The sequence below is a fragment of the Centropristis striata genome, chromosome 9, assembly GCF_030273125.1.
Source record: "Centropristis striata isolate RG_2023a ecotype Rhode Island chromosome 9, C.striata_1.0, whole genome shotgun sequence".
In the NCBI taxonomy this organism is placed as follows: Eukaryota; Metazoa; Chordata; class Actinopteri; order Perciformes; family Serranidae; genus Centropristis; species Centropristis striata.
The window spans coordinates 9,071,709-9,089,704 of record NC_081525.1 but is presented as its reverse complement, the minus strand read 5'-3'; the positions used below and the strand labels follow the sequence as shown (position 1 = coordinate 9,089,704).

General features: G+C 37.8%; 1 protein-coding gene across 2 annotated transcripts in view; it reads right to left on the bottom strand.

Moving 5' to 3' along the window:
- Positions 1–1,558: 1,558 nt before the first annotated feature.
- LOC131978266 (complement factor H-like) overlaps positions 1,559–17,996 on the bottom strand; it is a 52,714-nt gene continuing 36,276 nt past the window's right edge. For both annotated transcript variants that reach the window (XM_059341847.1, XM_059341846.1), the window contains 4 exons: positions 7,367–7,555; positions 6,715–6,903; positions 3,189–3,368; positions 1,559–1,896 (listed from right to left, as the gene is read on the bottom strand). In XM_059341847.1, the coding sequence (XP_059197830.1) occupies positions 1,706–1,896; positions 3,189–3,368; positions 6,715–6,903; positions 7,367–7,555 (749 nt within the window). In that variant the 3' untranslated portion in view covers positions 1,559–1,705. The remainder of the gene's footprint in view (positions 1,897–3,188; positions 3,369–6,714; positions 6,904–7,366; positions 7,556–17,996) is intronic.

The window sequence follows — 17,996 nt, the reverse complement described above, 5'->3', positions numbered from 1 at the left end:
TTAGGTAACTACTGTTGCTAAAATATTTTTTATGTTCATGGTGCATTTGTATTGAGCAACATGATGTAAAAACAACCACTTCCAAGTATAACTTTGTTTTGTCATTGACAGTGCTTTGTGATGTTTATTCAGCATTATCTACAGCACCATGGACAGCCAACGCTTCTCTCCAGAAGAGCGGACACAAATCTTACAGTAAACACGCTCCCTGTCCAACTGCCAGCCAGCCCTCGCTCAAGCATACATATTTGATGGTTGGACTTGATGTAGTATAACCAGGTTCACAAGTGAAATGTATCATATGTCCGCCTTGGTACTACTCGCTTTTTTGGTCTCTTCTGAAACGTGGCCATGAGGAACATCTGGGAGGGTTAGACATGCTAACAAATAACAACAACCAGAAACCAATGACCACAACACTGAAAAGGGCAGCAATAAAGCACTTCAATATAGTTGACAGCATTAAAAAAAAAAAAAAATTACATGTAAAGGAAAAACCAATTAACTCCAGGGACAGGGCAGTATTCTGTCATAGACCACATGACCTGGTCTCGGCCCAAACTGCAGTACTTTTAAACTTGTGAAAATTAACCCTTGTGTTGTCTTAATAACTGGGAAGGAATAGGGGGCCGCCCCAACTTGTATCCATGGATTTTTAAAAAACCTTAGGCCCATACCTAACACCCTGCCAAAAAATAAAAAACTTTTCCAGAAGTGCCCAATCTTCATGAATTGCATCCCAGCTATAACTTTCTGTATACACACCACTTGTCCTAAGGGTAAAAAATGCCCTACCTTTACTAAACCCCTTAAATAAAGCAGCTTGATTTTTGAATTTCAAAACCCAAATCTGTTTTGCATGAAGAAACAACCTGTCATCCATCACAAACTTTTGCAAGTATATTTGTATAGCACTTGTATAGCATTTTATTATACCTTTCAACAACAAGGGAATTCAAAGTGTTTTACACAAAACATTCAAAGCATTGTTAAGAGACATAGAAAAAAAGACAACTATATGATTTTAAAATGGAAAAGACCAGATAAAATATATTTTTAAAAATATCAAATATCAAAGGAATAGAGGTTAAAGTGCAGTGTTAGCAGTTATTGTTTACTGAAAGACAGTGACAAACAGAAAAGTATTGATTTAGGAGAGTTGAAAGTTGCAGCAGACTTGCGGTTTTCTGTGTTTGTTCCAGATATGTGGTGCATAAAAACTGAGCGCTGCCTCTCCATGTTCTGGATGAGTTCTGGATGGTTTGTAGCGAAGCAGACCAGAACTGTATTTCTACATGTGCTGATAAGTGAAACCCATGTAGAAATTCAAGAGCATTTATAGAAGCATCTGTAGGAAATCTCTGAACTTTGAAGACCAATCACGATCAGCAAACTGGACCTTTTGTTATATTTTTTTGAGCAACATCAACATTTCAGATATTATGTATTTTATTCTCCAGACTTGAATCTTCCTGTTAGCACATTAAAATAAGTGAAGATGGGACACATATTTTACACTCATCACACATTTAGAGGCAGAAAAACAGACCAAGTGACGTTGTATGTTTTATTCATATGACAACACGCAGCAGAAAAGTATGGACACTGGATCAGGACATAACTGGTCTAAGTGTTTACTCTGGTTAATCATTAACATGTTTGTCCAGCCAGCTCATGTTTATTAAAGACAGTTGATTAAAAGCTTTCACTCGCAAGTAGGGAAGTTCATCTGACCATTAACACACCTTTGACGCATCCCCACTCTGCCGACAGGTCTTCCTCTGGTACAAATGAACTCAATGAAATCATTATGGGATGAATACAGCTTCCCTTGTTGTAAATATCTTAATCTAATATTGTTGCTCGCCATGATGTGTTCATTGGCAGTGCAGGGTTCTGCAAGAGATAACACATAAAAAGCAGTTTATTAATAGAGAATGACTGCACAAGATACTGCATAGAATACTACATATACACACACACACACACACACACACATACACACACACACACACACACACACACACACACATAAATATATACTACCCGGATTTCAGTGGCATTAACAAATAGGCAAAGCGTTTACATTGGCTGAATTATGGTTTGGTTGGTGCATAAACTTTAATACTTTTGAAATTAGATTAGTCTATGATCTAACGCAAGGGTCTCAAACTCAAATTACCTAGGGGCCGCAATATCAAAATGATTTAAAAAAAAAGACACAAAATTACAAAAAAAAAGTCACAAAACGACAGAAAAAAACTAAATTACTTTAAAAACAAACAAACACTAAATTACTTAAAAAAAGACACAAAATGGCCAAAAATACACAGAATTACCAAAAAAGACACAAAATTATTTTAAAAAGACACAAAATGACCAAAAAAGGCACAGAATTACCAAAAAAGACACAACATTATTAAAAAAAAACACAAAATTACCAAAAAGAAGACACAAAATTACTAAAAAAGACACAAAATGATTTACAAAAAGACACAAAATTACCAAAAAACGTAATTAAAGGGACCTTCCACACACAACATGGTAAAGTGCCATTCATATAAAACTCACATTAAACTTTCATATCAAGGTGGGGGCCACAAAATATCATAATGAGGGCCGTAATTGGCCCGCGGGCCGCAAGTTTGAGACCCATGATCTAAAGTAACCCTTATTTTATTCATAAACTGAGAGAAAGGTTTAATTTTCTTTAGAAAGAAAGTAGCAATTCATTCATTCCTCTGGGTAAAATGTCATGTTGCTTTTTTATTTTACTTTTTTTATTCATGTAACCAACTTATTTACTCAAATAATGTATAATCTCTTATGTCGTTATGTCAGACAGAGAACTGTCACTGAATGGGGAAAGAATTTATGATTTTCAAATGAGACTGAAATTTATTAATTTATCAATACCACATTTTTAATGCGTTTTGGTCAGTACAGTACGTTAAATTATCCATCCAAATTTAACTAACAAAAAACTGTAATTCTTGGATGGTGGTGCCAAAGAGACATAATAAAATTACCAATTTAAATTGATTCATTGATTGATAAGTCATTGAAGAATTAACGCATATGTCCTACAACAACACAGATTTGTTCTTTCACCTTACTTGTCCTATTTTTAAGAAAAACAATTACATTGATCCCCACAACATGAAATCATAAAGGAAATAGTAACTTACTGAGACAGGTCATCGATCCAGTCCATTCACCATTGTTGCAGGTTTTGTGAGGCCCACCTTCCATAGTGTATAAATTCTGACATCCGTATTCGACCCTCTCTCCATGGCTGTATTCGTTTTTAAGACTGGTCTTGATGTCTCCATCTACAAGGAGTGGTGGGGCTCCACAAGCTAAAGGAGCTGAAAGAATGGACAACAAAAAACAACAAAACGCACACAAAAACAAATGACAAACAAGTCATTTTCTGTAAAGTATTTTTCGGTAACGCTTTATAATAAGGTCCTTAATAACCATTAATTAACAAGTAATAACGCATTGTTCTCGCTTTAGATCCGGTAGTTGCAAAAAAGCATAGTTAACTTATAGTTAACTTATAATAGATGAGCAATAAAGTATATTTTAATATCAATAAGCAAACAAAATAAGATTAATAAAGGCATGGCAAAGACATAATGGGTGGGTCATGGGTGTTTGTAATGCCATTATTAACACTTATATAAGCTTATAAACACACAATAATGTTAATAAGCATCTTGTAAGGACTTACAAAGGCCTTATTACTTGTTAAATAATGGTTGTTACAAGGACCTTAATATAAAGCGTCACCTATTTTTCTTATGCACTGACTTTTTTTCAGCCAGACACACACTCTAATATCTTGTTGGACCGTGTAGAACCTGATAATGTAATAAATTCTCGATAATGTAGTAACCCCGATAATGTAATAAAAATCTGCGCTTGAGTCCATTGAAAATGTAATAAAAACCTGATGATGTAATAACTTCCCGATAATGTAGTAAAGTGCATTTCCCAATAATGTAATACACATTTTACCAATAATGTAATAAAGTATAACATTAATGGGAGGTTATTACATTATCAGGTTAGCCTTCATTTCACAAGTCCTGATAATGTAATAATTCCCCAATATTGTAATAATTTAACAGCAGACCATCCATTACTTGGGTTCAAGTGGTGATACTGTGTAGGCAACTCTAGCTCAAGAGCTCTAGCGCCACCAACAGGTCAAAGTTGAATGTTTATTAACTTTTGACCCGTTCATCTGTTTTTCACAAACGAGGTATCCATGACGACACACGAATGCATTCAACAGCTTCTTGAAATCTAAAGGTGCTTGGTGTTTTACTTTATTATATTATTGGTAAAAAGTGTATTACATTATTGGGAAATGCACTTTATTACATTATCGGGAAGTTATTACATTATCAGGTTTTATTACATTTTCAATGGACTCAAGTGCAGATTTTTATTACATTATAGGGAATTTATTACATTATCAGGTTCTACAGACCGGCTAAAGCTTTGATTGCAGCACACACTTGCATTTGAATGCAGTGCTTTGTGAAGAGTTACATTAATTTTCCAGCACATCCCAAAGATTCTGAGTGGGGTTAAGATCTGGACTTTGGGGCGTCCCAGTGGATCACACTGGTAGAGCGACACAGGTTTGAATCCGGCCTGAGGTCCCTTTGCCACATTTCTATCTGTCACTCTTTAATAAAGCAGTAAAATGACAAAAAATAATCTTTAAAAAAAAAAAAAAATCTGGACTCACCACACCACATGACCTTTAACCTTTGTCCCAGAATTTACCCTATGTGCACTATCATTATGCTCCCTGCGAAATTGGAGCCTTTTTATCCTGATTTGTCTAACTGATAAGTGGTTTTCGTAAGACAACACAGATCTTTAGTCCCAATCCTTTGAGATCTCTTCGTATTGTGTGTGGTGAAATGCTCTTACTTTCACCATTATGTATAACCGCGAGTTCTACTGATAATTTTTCCGATTAAAAACGTTTAAGTGATCATTCAATATTTTTTTCTGATCATATTTCGTCCTTGAAGATGATGGTTCACCACTATCCTTTGTGACAGCCGGGCTGTCTTGCTGCTGCTGTGTACTCTTTCAGTCCCTCTCTCTTTCTCTGAGGTGGAGTTAACTCCAAGCCATGCCAGGTTTTTATAATGCGCTGGACAGTTCTTACCCCAATTTTAGTAGTTTCAGCGATCTCCTTAGATGTTCAGTAACTTCTGACATAGTTGTTTAAGAAATGAGAAGCTAGTTATCCAATGCAAAGCTTTTACCTATTTGCTGGGTTAAATCCAGGTGGTGACTCTTATACACAGCAACATTTATTTGAAGCTAGAACGAATTGATTAATTAATTAATACAGTCTGATACAACAGCGCTGCAAAAGTCCTATCATCCAGGTCTTGGTCAGACCCCCTTTGAAAGAGGTATTCATTGAACTTTATTTAATTCAAAGTTGAATTCATATTAGTGTAATAACCTGATTCATATCAGTTATTTGTTTCCTTTATTTGCAAGTTATTATTCATGAAATGTTTAACTCTGTCCAGTTTATGAGTTATGAGTTACTGAAAGTTTCATATTTAAAATTTTTACATTTAGATATTAGAATATTGTTCAAAATGAGCTTAAGACTCTCAGTGTGTAATAGAGAGCAAAAATAATTATTTACTTTAAGATTGATGACCTCTGGGGTTCTTTAAATTTCTGTTTGGGACTGAGATCGCGCAAGATGAGAAAGTGAGTGTGGCCGGAAGGAGAGACAGGACGAGAGAGGGGAAAACAGTGTAGACCATAAAGTAAATTGTAACTTTTTGTATGAAAGAATAAGTGTTTGTTGGACACTCCGCTGTAGATGTGAGAGAGTGGTGGGACAGTTCGCCGCAACATTGAGGTGTTTTGATAGTCCGGAGACTCCAGCTAGCCGGAGCTAGCTTAACTTCGCTGCCGGGAGGAGAGACGTCAGTGGTGGTCGAGTTCCTGCGGCTTCAAGGTGTTGTGCTGTGCGGCTGGAGGTTCAGTCGGGTCCAGGTGGGAACCTGAGGTCTCTCTGTGGCCGGAAGTATTTGAAGCGGATCTGTTTTTATCACATGAGCTCCCACGTTTAAGCGCGCCAACTTATAGTTATTGCAAGCCTGCATAGACAAACCAATACTAAACAAAAGTGCACTTAATACCCGGGTCTTTCCAGTGTTTATTTTATGTTTATTTACATGTCTTGGCTCATTAGCATTCTGATATATGTGAAAGGTTTTTTATTTCATTTATAATACAAAGTTGAACGTATATGCTGTGTTTGTGTTGTTTTATCATTGTGTGTATTGCTTGAGAAAATTCCTATTTGGGTTCATAAAACCAAGGTTAACCTTATAGCCTCTCATCAGTTAACATAGAGAGTGTGAATCATATTTTACCCTAGACAGAATTTAATTTGAGATGTATTTTCCACCATTTGATACATATTTTGAGAGTTAAAGGTGCATATAGTACTACACATAGCACGAGTATATTGGTGGGAGGGTTACATTAGGATCAGAAAAATGTCCTTTGTTAGTCCTTTTTATGAAAATTAAAACCGATTAATAACTGCTGAATTCTAAAATATCAGCACTAAGATGTCATGTGTGTTTGCATTTGTATCATCTTTCCATCATTAATCTAGATAAGAGTGCAAGAAAATAATTGATTTACCTCCACATGTTGGGAAGTCATGACTCCACTGTCCGTTTGCTAGACATGCAACCTCTGCATTTCCTCGAAGGGTGTCTCTAGGATTTGTGCATTCAAAACGCAACTTCTGTCCTTTTATCAGTTGATTGTTTGTTAAAAACCTTGGAGTCATGCGTACGGTGTTTGACACATCTTTCACTGTGCATGCGTCTGTTTTGAAGAAGAGAATCTGATTAGTCATGCATTCAGGGTCAGGCTTAGACACGTTTCAAGTGACATTAGAGAGCAATTGATTTTAAAAAAGAAAAGAAAAAGACCTACGTTTCATACAGCTGGCAGCCACTTACATATTCAGCTTGTTTCTGCTGCCTCCAAAAGGCCAATAAAAAACAATGCCTTTAAGTCTTAGCTTTAGCTTTGAGCTTAATGTGACCAGAGACTCACATTCATCTCCTGTGTCTCTCATCTTTAAGCAGCCATAAAATATTTAGATTTCGTCCCCTTTTTAATAACCATCAAGCTTTATTGTCATCTATGAGTCATACTGTGAATCTCTGTACTGTTATGTAATACAAGTGGTTGCCTAAAAATATGGTTGAATTCAAATATGAAAAATGAAAAGGTGGGTTAAATGAAAATAAATGGTTTCAACCTCCAAACAAAGTGAACATACCATCGCAAGTTGGATAGCCAGCACTCCACTCCCCGGTTTTCAAACATTCAATTTCTGCAGGCCCGTATACTGGACGTCTATTGTCACATTGAAACTGTAATTTATGTCCAGCCTTGACTGTATTATTTCCTGGTGGAAGTCCCACTGCATCGACATGAGGGGGCATCACTCCAACTTCACAAGTGATTTCTAGAAAGAATAAAACAAGTGTTATTGAATAAAGGTGTGAGGATAGCTGCTCTCCTTGCTATTTGCTTTACTGGCTTTATAATTTATGGCTTGTTTCCAGACTCAATGTAGTCGGTTCTATTAGCGTCAATTATAAAAGACAAAGCTGGTAAGGTATGTAGTGTGATAATTATAGACCCATAGCAATAGCCAGTGTATTATCCAAAGTGCTAGAAATAATCGTGTTTGACAGATTAAATGGCTGGATTCAGTCTACAGTGTCAAAGTTAAAAACTGATGTGTGTGTATGTGCCTTAAGGAAAATTGTAAACAAAGTAAAAACTCATAAATCCTTATGTCCTTTACTGATGCTTCTAAAGCAGGGGTGTCAAACTCTGGCCCGCAGTGTAATTTTATTTGGCCCGCGAGGCAATACTGATAATATTATATATATATATAATAATTTACCACTAATACTCCAAATCCCACAATGCCCTGCTGTTGTTTTGGCACGTCAATCAGGACAGTCGTCATAGCAACCTCAAGCTAGAGCTGTCTCCGAGCTACCCCTTCCCAAAAATGGCGAAAAGAAAGGCAGAATTTATTAACCTGTTGAAAAAGTTTATTTTGATATTTAAATCAGAAGGATGCAAATAGAAAAGAGGCATACGATTTTTATTTAATAAATTAATGACATTGATGTGTTTTTTATTTGAAATTTGATTTTGCATGTCTGCAATATTTAGTTATATATTTTTTTTTTTTCCCAAACTTTTTTTATTGGGTTTTGCAGATGAGTACAACAGTATTAAAACATACAAAGAGTAAAATTAGTCATTTTTTTCTTATAGAAAAAACAGACAACAAAAAACAAGAGTGATCCTGGAAGTATTGCTGCATACCCGAACAACCCACAGAACCAGAACAGCCACAAAAAACAAACAAAAAAATAAAATAAAAAAATAAAAAATAAAAAACAAACACAGGCACATCAGTCAGGTAATAGTAAACTGTAATTGAAATAGCAACAGACATCCTAAATCAAAGTAGTGGCATGCGACCCTCACCATACCAGAAGCAACACATCCACCCCTCTAAGTTGCCTCTGTCATGTCAGTCAGGGGTAAGTGGGAGATCTGTCGTCTTAACAAATTGTAGGAATGGGCCCCATAGTTTCCCAAATTAACTGGAGCAGCCAGATAAAGATAGTCTAATTTTCTCCAACTTAAGGAAATAAAGAGTGTTTCTAATCCAGCGGACATGACAGGGCGGTGTTGTTGATTTCCAATTAATTACAATTAGTCTCCTGGCTAACAGAGTAGCAAAAGCCAGCACATCCTTTTTGGGCTTAGTGAGGGAAGAGGGAGAAACCCCAAAAAGTGCACTCAGAGCATTTGGCTTTATCTCCACCCCAATTACCTCTGACAGAGTATTGAAAATCTGAGTCCAATAATTATACAGGGATGGACAATGCCAGAGTGTATGAATTAAGTTTGCGGGAGATTGCTTACACCTATCACAAGTTGGAGTCACACCGTCATAGATCTTAGCCAGTCGAGCTTTAGTGTAATAAGTACGGTGTACAACCTTGCACTGAATAAGACTGTGTCTTGCACAAATAGAAGATTTATGTACCCGTTTCAAAATCTCTGTCCAGACTTCCTCTGATATTTCCACCCCCAGGTCCTCCTCCCATTGTGACTTAATTAAGCCTAGGGGTTCTGAACGTAAAATGTTAATTTGATCATAGATATAAGAGATAGAGCCTTTAAGAGTAGGGATTGGTGTCAGGAAACTATCCAAAGCTGAATCAGAGGGTAAATTAGGAAAGCTAGGAAATGCGTCATGAACAAAGCTGCGGACTTGTAAATATCTAAAGAAATGTTGCTTAGGAAGTGAGAATTTATCTGAAAGTTGCTGAAAAGTAGCAAAGACATTATTAATATACAGGTCTTTAAAGTTATGAATACCAAAATTTGTCCACCGTAAGAAAACACTGTCTATGAGGGAAGGAGGAAAAGCATGATTAGCTGCTAGCTGTGCATAAATGGAGAATGTCTGTAGGCCAAAGTAGCGCTTAAACTGGACCCAGATCCGGAGTGAGGTCTTAACAATCACATTTTTGGTGTAGGGAAGAGTGGATGAGTAAATAGGGGAGTGCACTAAGGCTTTCAATGAGCCAGGATTTGCTGACCTTGCTTCCATAACCAACCATGTTGGAGGAGGATCAAAAGCCTCATATTGAAGCCAGTATTTGAGAATCCTGATATTGGTGGCCCAATAATAGAACCTAAGATTTGGCAGGGCTAACCCTCCAAGTGACTTCGGTCTTTGCAAATATTGTTTGCGTATCCTAGGAGCCTTTTTATTCCAGATAAAATCTGAAATCAGGCCATCTAGTTTACGGAAAAAAGACTGAGGGAGAAAGAGGGGCACGCACTGGAACAAGTAGGAGAGTCTTGGGAGTATATTCATTTTAACAGAGTTGACACGTGCAATCAAAGACAGATTAAGCAGAGACCATCGTTCAAAGTCTTTCTGGATTCGGGTCAATAGGGGGGCAAAGTTAGCCTTGTAAAGGTCTTCAAATTTGTGTGTAACATGGACTCCAAGATATACAAAACTATAGTTGGCGACTTTAAAGGGAAAATTTTTCAGGGGATACATCTTAGCAGCGGGGTTAATAGGAAATATCTCACTTTTATTTAAATTTAATTTGTACCCAGATATTTGACCAAATGAATGAAGGGTGGCAAGAGCGGCGGGAACTGAGACAGACAAATTAGAAACATATAAGAGAAGGTCATCCGCGTAAAGGGAAACTTTCAGCTGAGTATCATTTCTAAATATGCCTGTGATAAGGGGTTTAGACCGAAGAGCTATCGACAGAGGTTCAATGGCGATAGCGAATAATAGGGGACTTAAAGGGCAGCCCTGCCTAGTGGAGCGATATAGGCGAAAATATTCTGATTGGATATTATTCGTCCTGACTGAGGCTTGCGGGGCCGAATAAAGCAACTTAATCCATGAAACAAAGTTATTCTTAAAACCAAATTTCTCCAAGGCATAGAAGAGATAATCCCACTCAACTCTATCAAATGCCTTTTCGGCGTCTAGTGATATTACGGCTTCGTGGGTGTTGGAAGAAGAGACATTGTAAAGTACATTGAACAAACGTCTAAGGTTAGAGAAAGAGTGCCTATTTCGAATAAACCCCGTTTGGTCCAAGACCACCCTGGTGTTATGAATCTGGCCAGTAACTATGATAAATCTACCAGTAGGATCAGAGATTGTATTTGAGTGCACAAAGGGGACAGATTTATGTAACAAGATAGCTGCACCCCGAGATTTGCCTTGAAATAAGGAATGATAAAACTGACCTACCCATCCCCTCTTCAATTTAGAGTGGTCTGAGATTTTGAGGTGGGTCTCTTGCAAAAAAATTACCTGGGCACCAAGATGATAAAGATGGTGCAGTATCTTACTCCGTTTTATCGGATTATTGAGCCCTTTACAGTTAAGGCTTGTAAATCTAATGGCCCACCCACTGGGTGATGTTACATTGGATGAGGTCATAGCTAGGTAACGGAAGCATTATGCAAGAGTGATGATCTGGAGCAAAAATGGAAGTGAAAACATGACTGATGTGAAACAAAAAGAAAGAAAAACATTAAAAAACGCATAGAAACACACACATACATTTGCCCTCCCTCCCGTAAACCCACCCACATGAACTTTAGCAGAAGCATCCCCCCAAACGGGATGCGCGCAATGTACCCCCTTAAACACACAAACTGTCACACCTCTTGTAGCTCTAAGGAGAGCCTACGCTAAACTACTAAAGAACTACAACTACCTAGGCGTTGGAATTGTGACATGGAGTTAAATCAATGAAATTACACTGTAATTAACGTACTTATAACTGAGCCGGGTAGCTAAGGTTGATTAATATATCCATACATGAAACATTCTTATTGAACAATAATAAGTGTGAAGCATTCTTGCTCGAGGTATTTTGCACTCAAATTATCACCATGAGCCATGTTAGAGAAAATCAAGAATGAAGGGAATAAACAAGAAAACAAAATCAGTGTCACATCAGAACTGCAGCTCACTGAATACAAGACAAGGCATCCATGGTGAGTAGTAAATGTAGTCCTCAAGGCTAGCAACAATAGCAGCTAAATAGCAAGTTGACATGTTTGTTAAATAGAGTCAGGGATGACTCCCTTTTTAATGTTTTTATCAATGAAATCCGAAGCTAAGGCTGGATCCTCAAACCTGTGGGTCTGCCCTCCGGGCAGAGTGATGCGTAGCGTCGCCGGGTAGAGAAGGCCAAACTTGACATTCGGACAGGAATGGAGCTCCTTCTTTACTGTAGCAAAGGCGGCCCGCTTCTTAGCCACCGCAGGGGTGAAGTCGGGGTAGATCGAGACCCTCCTGCCCATGTAGGTAAGCGGGGAAGCTTCTCCAGCTCGGCGTAGAATTTGGTTCCGGACTTGGAAAAAGTTTACCCGAATGACGAGTGGACGCGGGGGTTCGCCGTCCTTGGGCTTGGTGCGTAGAGTGCGATGTGCCCGGTCCAGCATAGGTTTGTCGTCGAGACTGAGAATGTCTTGTAAGAGCTGGGCAATGAACTCAGTGGGACGAGGACCCTCTGTGCCCTCAGGCAGGCCCACTAGGCGAATATTGTTCCACCTTGAACGACCCTCCAGGTCCTCGCATTTCTTTGACAGGGAGTCAACAGTGGCTGTTAGCTTGCTAACATTAGCTCGGAGGTCGGACAGCTCCGTCTCGTGAGCATTAGCCGAGCGCTCGAGGTCCGCGATTGAGTCACCATAGGAAGCAAGTCTGTTCTCAAAAGGCTCCAAAGCCGCCACAATCTCTCTTTTAACTGCTGTCGAGATGGTGGTTTCAAACTTACTGATGATGTCTGAACGCATTTCGTCCATCATCTCCCTCATGTTCTGCAGCAGGGTGGTATTGGCATTAGCGTTAGCATCTGCGTCTGGCTGATCTCGGGGTTGCGGCTCAGGTGAAAGCCGGTGCTTACCACGGCCTCCCTTAGAAGTGTCACTTTTCCCTCGGCTTGCCATCCTTGGGTGCCCGCAAACAAATCTTTTTTACATGTGGCGAAAGGCTGTAATATTAGAGCTTAACGCCGGCGGAAATGATGAAAAAGTGTAATATAAAAGTATAAAGAAGTCACATTTCAGCGGAGCCTCCGCGAGACACGTCTTACATCCTCCTCGTTCCGCCGGAAGCCCCTATTTAGTTATATATTGTATGTTTATAAGCGTTGCTGGTTCCATATTTAATGTTAAAGCAAAACATGTTTTGTATATATTTAAAGGTTTATTTGTTCAATGTTGGCCCGCGAAGTTTTAAATTTTGGCCCATTGTGTATTTGAGTTTGACACCCCTGTTCTAAAGCTTCTTATTCAAAGGGTTTACCTTCACAAGAAGGGAATGGATGATCCCACTGTCCATCTTCACCACAGACCAGACGTTCACTACCATTCAGATTACTCAAAGGATCACAGCTGAAGTCGAGGAAGCGGTGAGGGAGAATGGGATTGTCATTATTTGGTAAACCTGTTATTATTAACCGTCCATCAGCAGTTGGAGGGTCACAGCTCAAAGCTGAATTAACACAAAAAGATGAACAGAGAAAACATAACATTTTATCAGACACAATCCCACTTTGAACAAAGAGCAGAGACTTCCCAAAGATTAATCAAGTGTATTCTCACATATTAATTTTGAAAGACATCATCAACACAGGACTCTTACAAAACATCCACCACTTTAAATTCAGCTTCGTCAAAAAAGTGCTCCAACTGTGATGCCTGTAATAGCTTCTCTGACCATGCAATTCTATTATGTTACATTATATATACACACATATTATATATATAAAAACAAACTCTCTTCTATGCAGCCTTGTGGTTCCTAAGACTCACGTTCACATGTTGGCACGTGATTGCTCCATCCGTCCAGCGTACAAATCCTTGTGGTCTCTTTACTCATCATTTGATACCTGCAATCAACAATAAAACTGTCTATTAGGAAATGAAAACACAGTCGGTAATAAACAAACAATGTACCAGGTAAATCCATATCATTCGTTCTTTCCATTTTCAATTGGCAATCAAAAATCAAATAATGAAAAATGATTTTGTTATTTGTTTTTTTATTATAAACACAAAAAAGATGCTTGTTTTTTCATATTTCAATATTAAATGGAAACAAGAAATGACACACGGATTCAGCTAATCCTTTTTTTTGTTTTCACTTGTACACCATTCAAAAATACTGTGTCTGTAACACACTATTTTAAACTGCCCTATAAGGAGAACATAGACATCTAAAGCAGCAGGAGTAGTAAAATGTTACATATATCATTTTAACATAGTTGTGACCAAATAAACCAAATTAAGATGCATTCATAAGCAAATGTGTTGCATTATAGTGTGTTTAAAATAATATATTGTATAAATACCACTCATGTGTTATCATTATTTATAGTTTTCATGAATCATTCCAGATGCACATACCCTGTATTACAAAAGTATTCGATTTTTGTTCCAAAAACTAACTCTTCCCCCTCGATAACTCGAAAATGACCATTGAGAGTTTCAGCAGGACTTTCACATGGCTTTACTGAAAACAGAAAGAAAATACATTTCATTCATCAACTAGCTCATAAATCTCAGACTTAAAGTGATTAAAAAGAATAATTATTTAGAACAGTGAAAGGATTATTTTTCCAGCTTTGTTCTTTTGACTTTCTTGTGCAGCAGCCATGTTATTAATCTGTTGCTTTGAAGAAGCATATAGATGTTACCAGAAAAAGTTGCCAGCAACATAATGCAGCATTTTTCTTCAACTCTCTCGGTACTATTTGATTTATTACAGTTCGTATTCGGATATATTCAAATGTTAGCATGCATAGGTGCAATTATCTCTTAACAATTAATTGTACCCAACAACAGTTTGTACAAAGTACTCTGGACCTTTAAAACAATTGTAATAGGTATTTTGAAGACAAAATAAATTCAATCTTAAAAAGGATTAACGTTTGCTGTATCCCCATTGCTGCCTTCATCCAAGTTGCAACAACAAAAAAAAAGAATGGAGCAGAAAGCTATTTAACTCACAGTAGCACCTTCCCTGTCGGAGGGCGAACCAGCCCTCGTCTGTACATACATATTTTATGGTTGGACCTGATATGTAACCAGTTTCACAAGTGAAATGTGTCACGTCTCCTCGTTGGTACACCGCTTTTTGGGTCGCTTCTGACACAGAGGAGTGAGGAACAGTTGGCAGCTTTGAACACACTAATAAAAAAGAGGAAACAGTTGTCTGCTTCAGATGCCAGTGAAATCACAACGTGACAGTAACAATATGACTTTGTGCACTATACTGTAAGAAACACTAGAATCTATCTTTCTTTAATTTAACAACTGTATACACGTTCAATCAAGTAAAAGTCTGTCTTACCATTCTGTGATAAAGAAACTTCCACGTTCCCCCACAGGTGGAGAAACAAAAGGATGAAAGATGATCGCATTTCGATGAGCAGCTGTTCAATGACAAAGTCTAACTGAGGCAAACTCGTTTGGCAAACTCTTTCTGTGTGTTTGTCTCCAGTCTGAGCACTCTGGGGTACAGAAGGTCAGTGGGGTTGCACAAGGCTGTATGCACACAACATGACACACACACACACACACTCACACACACTGTTCACACATGCAATACGGAAAAACAGTTCCCCTTATCCCCTGTTTTCTGTACAAAAATAATCAACGTATAGACTAAAGTAGGTCTGCTTTTCAAACCAAAAATAACAAACATGCTCGTAACATAACATAAATGATCTTTTAGGGCCAGTATCAGGAATCATTTATATCACATCAGGTTTGACCCTACATGATCAACAGCAATGAGAAAAATACATTTTATATCTAGCACAACAACATAAAGGAAAACATGAATTCTTCACCTTGAACACAGCATACACGAGACAAGTTTAAGACCATTTTGAGCCAACTTCAAGTTATACATTTGTAAGAAACAGTTTTAGTCACAATTAGTGTTAATAACTTACTAAAGTATAAAGTCCATTTGATAATTCAATAAGTGAAAAAAATTGGTCAATGATTAATTAGATTAGAGAGAGCAATGCTGTTTATATTGCACCATCATGATTCATACTTAAAAGTACACTAATAGGCAATGCACTGTCATTTGTTTTTCTAAATGTTTGAAAATTATATTGACGAACATTCAACATGCCCAATTGCATTTTTAACCCAACTTAACCTTAAAGAACTACATTAAAAACATTAAAATAGCAGACTAAGACTAATGCACATGTTCTTTCTGACCAAACAACTGTAGGAGACTATACGCAGATTAATCAATTTATTATTTAATTAAGTAAATTAAGGTTAACCATTAAATCTAGGTTACATTGTAATAAAAGAAAAGGGCACCACCATTAGAATACAGTATTCATCAGTTAAACTTGATGGTCTATTCAACTTAAAAAGTCAAAACAAACTAAATGTTTTGATATTAATGAAATGATTACCAGGACGAGCAATCTTTAGATATGAGACATCATTTCAATACGTAATCATTGACCATGAATTTCTGCATGAAAAGTAAATCTCACAATGATAGAAGATTTCATGCATGTATTTACTAAACTAGAATAGAATAGAAGAAAGTAAGAAAGAAAGATCATAACTTCTAAGTCAGATATTAACTGAATCATAGGTTTGAGATTTAATGAGATGACAGATTTGTTTTACTGTTAAATAACCAAGTCTTTGCTGAAGTTTATCTAACCATCTAAAAATTAATAGACAAGGTTTAACTCAAGAATCATCACCAACCCATCAATCACAGAAACACAGCCATACGACCTGAGATTCTTCTTTGCCACTGGACTGGACGGGGTTCACCGGCTATTTTCAAGTCAGAACAGCCGTTGGGTCGGATTGGTCTGTGGCTGGACACCGGACGAGTCCCTTCAGTCACTTGATTGAACCGCACCATATTGCACCTTCCAGGTTCACACTGTTGGGCCTGCACCGCCGGTTGAGTGTCTATCTTGCGTTGAGGGGCTTCGGGCCGCAGCAGGAGATGACCCTCGCTGTCAAAAAGTCTTTGGCTGTGAAAGGCTGTTTCAGCCTTGTTGAATTCACAGAGAATCTGGAGGCCCTCAAGTTGAGGCTGCGTTGTGGATTGGAGGATGGAGTCTTGAGCTCTGGGTCAATTTGTCTCTAGTTTGTTGCAAAAGTTACATTTGTTGCTGATTGCTGTTCAGTGTAAATAAAGCAAAACAGGTCAAAAATAGACACGAAACTGAAGTTATGAAGACTCAACAAAAATTTTATTAAGAACTGAGATTTGATACAAATCTTCAAAATAAGAAAGTTACAAGCACCAAAATAGTAAAATAAAATAAAAAGCAAACAAGAAGAAAATAAGAAGTAAAGAGAAGAGGTATAGGAAGTAGAGTGAAGACACAGATTCTGCATCCCGCTTTTAGTATGTGCTGCTTTTTCTGTGGACATGTGTCTGTTTCTGCACTGAAGACAGAGTCCTTTGTTACTAGAGGACATAATTAAACCATGAATAGCTACTAAAACTTCACAGGGAGATACCTTAAATTTCTCTGTTAGTTACAGTCAAAGATATTAATTCAAAATAATACTAATTCAAACATTAAAACCATCTATTGTAGATCACCAAAATATGGATTGTATATGCTGCAAAGCAGTAGTGGAAAAAGTGTTCAGATCCCCACACTGAAATTACTCCATGAGAAGCAAAAGTCCTGCATTCAAAACTGACTGAAGTAAAAGAACAAAAGTATCAACATCAAAATGTACTTAAAGTATCAAAAGTAAATGTACTAGTTATGCAGAATGGACCCATTCACATTATGCTGCAGGCTTATTGTCATTCCTCTTAAAGAGCCACAGGGGCTCGTTAAGAGGAACGATAATATGTGGAGGCTGTGAAGTTGTCCACATAGGGGATGCTTCTGGCACAGCAGTAGTCCTTCAGCCAGATGTGCAGCTGCTGTAGACGGCTGAACTTGATGTCCCTGAAACAGGGCGGGGGAAGCTTGAGAAAATGCACTGTTTCTTTGTGTGTATGACAGTGTCTATGAGGCGGACAAAGTCATCCTTAAGTTTCTTAGACTGTTGTAGTTGAAGGGCAGACTGTGCCATTTTGATTCTTTCTTACTCTTCTAAACAAGCAGCCTGGCCCTGTGGCTCCCTAAGAAGAGTAAGGATAGTCTCCAATAACACCAGAAAAAGTCGCTGGTTTTGTTGCCAGTCGCTGTTTTGTATAGTCACGAAGGGGGTCTGAAAAGTTGCTAAATATGGCAACAAAGTAGCTAAGTTGGCAACAGTGCTTCGCTGGCTTTTACAAATGGCGC